Source organism: Oratosquilla oratoria, chromosome 1, assembly GCF_046742065.1.
Source record: "Oratosquilla oratoria isolate Oo_2021 chromosome 1, ASM4674206v1, whole genome shotgun sequence".
Classification (NCBI taxonomy): Eukaryota; Metazoa; Arthropoda; class Malacostraca; order Stomatopoda; family Squillidae; genus Oratosquilla; species Oratosquilla oratoria.
Genome location: NC_134777.1, coordinates 49,045,692 through 49,050,691, shown reverse-complemented (window position 1 = coordinate 49,050,691; position 5,000 = coordinate 49,045,692). Strand labels below are relative to the sequence as shown.

At 46.3% G+C, this 5,000-nt stretch overlaps 1 protein-coding gene across 11 annotated transcripts in view; it reads left to right on the top strand.

Moving 5' to 3' along the window:
* Positions 1-5,000, top strand: part of LOC143030265 (NAD(+) hydrolase sarm1-like) — a 722,505-nt gene that overhangs the window by 652,097 nt on the left and 65,408 nt on the right. The window contains exon 1 of one of the 11 annotated variants that reach the window (XM_076200204.1): positions 1,480-1,510. The exons of 9 other annotated variants lie outside the window; for them this stretch is intronic. Coding sequence is in view for 1 of the 2 variants with exons in the window: in XM_076199450.1 (XP_076055565.1) it covers positions 3,233-3,274 (42 nt within the window). In the remaining variant the exon portion in view is untranslated. Of the gene's footprint in view, positions 1-1,479; positions 1,511-3,217; positions 3,275-5,000 lie in introns of those variants that run through there. One more of the 11 variants, XM_076199450.1, reaches the window with a different exon arrangement.

Sequence of the window (5,000 nt, the reverse complement as noted above, 5' to 3'; positions counted from 1 at the left end):
GAATGTGGCGAGAGAGGTTGTTGATAAGGCGAATGATTCGCGACTGCATCCTGTTCAGATCTTAGAGTAAAACTACCTTACCCGTGACTGAAATACTTTATACAGGATGCGATCGGAAGAGGTATATGGTGTGTGTATGTGTGTGTGTGTGTGTGTGTGTGTGTGTGTGTGTGTGTGCGTGCGTGCGCGTGCGTGCGTGCGTGCGTTTACTTGTACTCACATAAGCGTATATATTTACCTATGTAATATACTGGGTAAGATATATGCTCGTGAAGTACCGTCTATTTGTTTTCATCTGTCGAACCTCCTTATAAATTAGTTTTTTGTTATCAGATTGTACTATATCTTCTTCCGTATTGTTCTGCGAATTATTGTATGTTTAAGGAAAATTGTATTTCTTAACATCCTGTATTTATGTGATTCCATATAACTTGTGCGTATTTAAACTGAGACTGTTGTCTAAATGATTTTAATGAGTTTCTTTCAATCAGTCTATGTAAGTGTCAGTAGGGAGACGTGAGTACCCTAATCTAATCACTAGCAGTTTCCGGCTGGCTAGCATCTTATCGGTCGTAGCAGCAGCAACATCGAGAAGAATTTTCTTTATCGAACTCCTCCAACCCCTTTTGTTTTTAGTTTAGAAGTGAGTCAGTCCCTCGTTCAGGATCCAGGAACAGGAAGTTGTGTACTTCCTTCCGGAAACTGTTGAGACGAACGGATTGTGTTTCTCACTAGGAGACCCACCCTAGGCTCGAGAAAAGACCTGCATCACTCGAAATCTGTGTTACCTTGAACATGATCTCTTTTCCCTCTTTGTCCTTGATCTTTTCCATGTTCTCGTCAGGTTCTTATGGCCAATTTTTATTTTCTTTCTTAATATTTTTGTTCTTCTCCCTTTTCCTCGTCATGCTAGGTAGATACTTGTTTTTGGTGTGCTTATGTCATTTAGGCTCCCATGACATCGGCCCTCACATGCATGCAGTCATCTCTATTTCTCCTTTTCTCCGAAGCTCACATCTTCCCCGGCCATCCATCCTCCCTTTTCACCTTCCATGGCAAATTAATCCGTAATTCTCATGCATTTTCCTTGAGGGTGTGTGTGTGTGTGTGGTGTGTGTGTGTGTGTGTGTGTGTGTGTGTGTGTATGTGTGTGTGTATGTGTGTGTGCGCGCACACGTGCATGCGGATATATGTGTATCAGACCTGGTCTGTCATTTTACCGTACCAAAACCTCATTTTCTTCCCCGTCCTTTTCTCCCTCCCTCCGTCCCTCCTCCCACCCTGCCTAATTTCCTGATCCACCTTCGTCACTGTCCATCCGGCTCAGGAGTGTTTTTGTGCTTTAATGACGTCATCCTTGTCGTCATTATCAGGAGCGTGAGCACGTCGCCTTATCAGATAAGACGACGAAGCTCTATCTCAGAAGAAGGGCGACTGCAAATTCCGCAGTCTATTCACGCGCGCTCCCTCGAGAAGGACGGTTCTATCGCGACCTCTCCAACCACACATAGTACGTACTGACTGCCTCAGAGTCCAAGGGCAAAACAAGCATTCGTGAAACAACAGCAGTGAAAGGCTTAGCATGTAGTACTGTGCCGGGACGATACTGACTAGCGCGTGGGCCGACAGGTATCGCGTTACAGTTCTAGCGCAGGCTTTTGTAGTGCCTTGAAAAATAAGTATGCGTATGTGGATATGTATATACATACATATATATATATATATATATATATATATAGTATATATATATATTATATATATATATATATATATATATATATATATATATATATATATAATGTATGTCATGTATGTGTTCGTGCTGCAATGTTTGTTGTGTGCGAAGTAAAGTGATAGAACGTGCAACCAAAGATGTGCATGAAAGTTAACCAGCGATCAACATCATTGGGACCCTTCCTTCGCAGTGGCCCCTCCACACTGTAAGAACAAGAGATGCAAGATAGAGATACGCACGCAGATGTCTCATGACGCTGGTCGGAAGTCTCTCGAGCACTGAGCAAACGAGACAGTGTCCGAGTGGCGGAAACCTGATTCTGGAAGAGGCCCACCTTGGTTTGCTCGTTGGCAGTGATACCGCAGGCAATAGAATTCAAACTTGGTCGTAGACGGCCTAGGATAAGAACATAAGAACATAAGAATGAAGGAGACTGCAAGAGACCATAAGGCCTACACTAGGCAGCTCCGTATCCATCACCACCTGTCATCCCCATCCATAAAGTTGTCTAATCGTTTCTTAAAACAACTGATAGTTTTAGCGCTTACTACATAGTTACTAAGTTTATTCCATTCGTCGACCACCCTATTAGTAAACCATGTTACCTCTTCTTGGAGGCCAAGCAGCACCATCTTCGGCCCTGATTTAGAGGTGGAAGTATGGAGAGTCTGTGGAGTGGTGCTGGTGACTGACATCACGGCTAAATCGCTCTCACCTGTGCCCGGCCATACCCAGTATACCAATAGGGTGCGCGGCGTCGGGTAGGGCCTTGTAAACCCATTGCACGTAATGTCACGAGTAGTAGCAGCGGCAACGGCACATGCGGAGGGAGGGAGGGAGGGGCTACTAATGGTGTTTGTTGGTGTGAGTTTCTGTTCCGGTTGTGACATTCGAACTACTTGTCCGCCCGACCTCCTGGCTGGTTGACGGTGTTAAATCGCTGCTCGCTCGCTCGCTCCCTCTGTGTCTCACACACTATAGGTGGCGGCGGCGGTGGCGGTGGTGTCATTCGTTGTGTCACTCCTCTAGTCAACCAAGGGACCACGACCTATGCGGACGTTGCGGTTTCTCTCAGTACCTGCTGCGCCGTCCTCTCCAGATTGTGTTTCTGGTGCACCCGCCGCTCGCATCGGTGAGGGGAGGCTGTTCCCGCCTCACTGGACGGCCACAGGGAATTAAGGGCTTGAACCTTAATCCTTACTTTTCGGTGTGTTTGTGTTCTTATCTATAACAGAGCTGTAGAAATTGTGCTGCCGTCGCTGTTAACACTTTGCTCGAAAGTAAGTGAGTAGGATGGACAGAGAGAGAAAAAGGAAGATAGAGAGAAACCTTGCATCCTGGCAAAGACGACGTCCCTATATAGCAGCAGCTACAAGAGCATTTCCTCTTGTGTTGGCGGCCTCAGCCGGGCGGGTGGGCTAGCGCCCGGCGGCAGTCTTATGTTACATCCGCTCCGAAACAAGTCGTCGTACAGGTTCATCGCGGCGCCTCCTCCTGATGGAGTTGTTGCACAACGGGCGCCCCTACAAGGCAACCCAGGTTCGTTTCTCTTCGCATCGTAAACAAAAGGGCGGAGGAGGAGTGTTCATTGCACATAGATAAACCATACATATGGCTGGTCTTCCATGGGTAACAAGGTAGATTAAATCATATCGTGTAAACACTACAGTGGACTAAAACCGTAGTTCTAACTAACCAAGGGAATTGTTTAACTTCCTATCAACTCTGCTTGAAACGGACAAGGTGAAGGACAAGATTCTAAGAGTAGGATTGCTTCGAACAAGTGCTGCGCGTTTTTTTAACGATCTCCATTAAAGGCCATTTTGAACAATCTGTCCAGATGACCTCCACTCCAGTTGCGAAAATATAACCTCATAGGGTTTTTTTCTTCTTAAAACGAGGGAAGGAGTCGCGCTAAGTTTGTGAACTATTTTAAAAGAAGAGACCTGAAGTGTTGAAAAATGGCCCTGGAAGACCTTCACTTGATTTATGGCGGGATTGAAGTTCAAGTGGAAGTATCAGCTTCGAAGAGGAACCGTATGTGGTGGGGGCTACATACCTAATTGAGCAAAACGTTGGAACTCGGGCCGACTCTTTAGGCTAAAGATTAGTGAAGGTCGCGAAGATTAGTGATACTTAGCGTAATTTTCCCCCTTCTTTACCTTCTCCTCCTCCTCCTCCTACTCCTCCTCCTTTTCCATATTCTCAAACTCCTCCTCCTCCTCCGCCTCCTCCCCTTCCTCCTCCTCCTTCTCCTCCGCCTCCTCCCCTTCCTCCTCCTCCTTCTCTTCCTTCTCCTTCTGTTCCTCTTCATCTTCCTCCTGCACCTCCTCCTCTTCCTTTTCCTGTTCCTCTTCCTCCTTCTCCTGTTCTTCTTCCTCCTACTCGTACTACTGCACTTGCACCTACGCATCCCTCATCTTCGTCTGTCAAGGTCACAGAAAACGTAATTGAAATTCTTCGCGAGTGGGTCTACGATAACGAGCGTCTTTCACTGCCTGGCGGTCCAAATCCACACACAACATAGTGGCCTCAGATACGCACAGCACCACGACTCTCGATTTTTTTTCTTCTATTAATTATTAGCGCGGAAAAAATAACAACCAAGTCACTTCTGAATGCTCGACTACAGGATAGTGGAAGTACGGAACTGGGACCTGACAACGGCTCGAGACCCGTCAAAAGAAATGAAATAGGTGAGGCTGGTGGTGTCGACATCAGCACAAAGGCATTAAGTGCAGGAGTTTTGTCTTCTCTTGCTCCCTGGCTTGGATCGTAGATTGTTTTGTTCTCCTCTGGGACTGCCTCCCCCTCCCCCCACTCCTGAATAAGTCTCGTTCTTATCACAACCAGGATGTTCATGACGCATCGCTGGTGAATGACGACGGCCCCGCGGAGAGCCATTCAGATGCATTGGTCAGTCGGCAGGCCACCTCGAACCACATGTGCGAAGTTGCCCTAGTGTCTGTGGGAGGAGTCATCCATGGAAGAGGGAGGGGAGCAATAGACATTATACAAAGTGGTTTAAAAGTCATTCTATGAAATTTACATTTTCAAAGAAATGTACACGTTAGTACTGGGACTTTTGAGTTGTAGCTTCCTGTTTGCCATTTATCCCCCGAAAGTTACAACTCAATGTGATCACCAACATTTTGTATACATTTTCTGAAACTGTGTGATACATGCTCTCTTGCCTTTCTATGAGATTACTCGACGGATAGTGTCTTCAAGGTCATCAATATTCTGTGGTTTACTTTGGTGCACG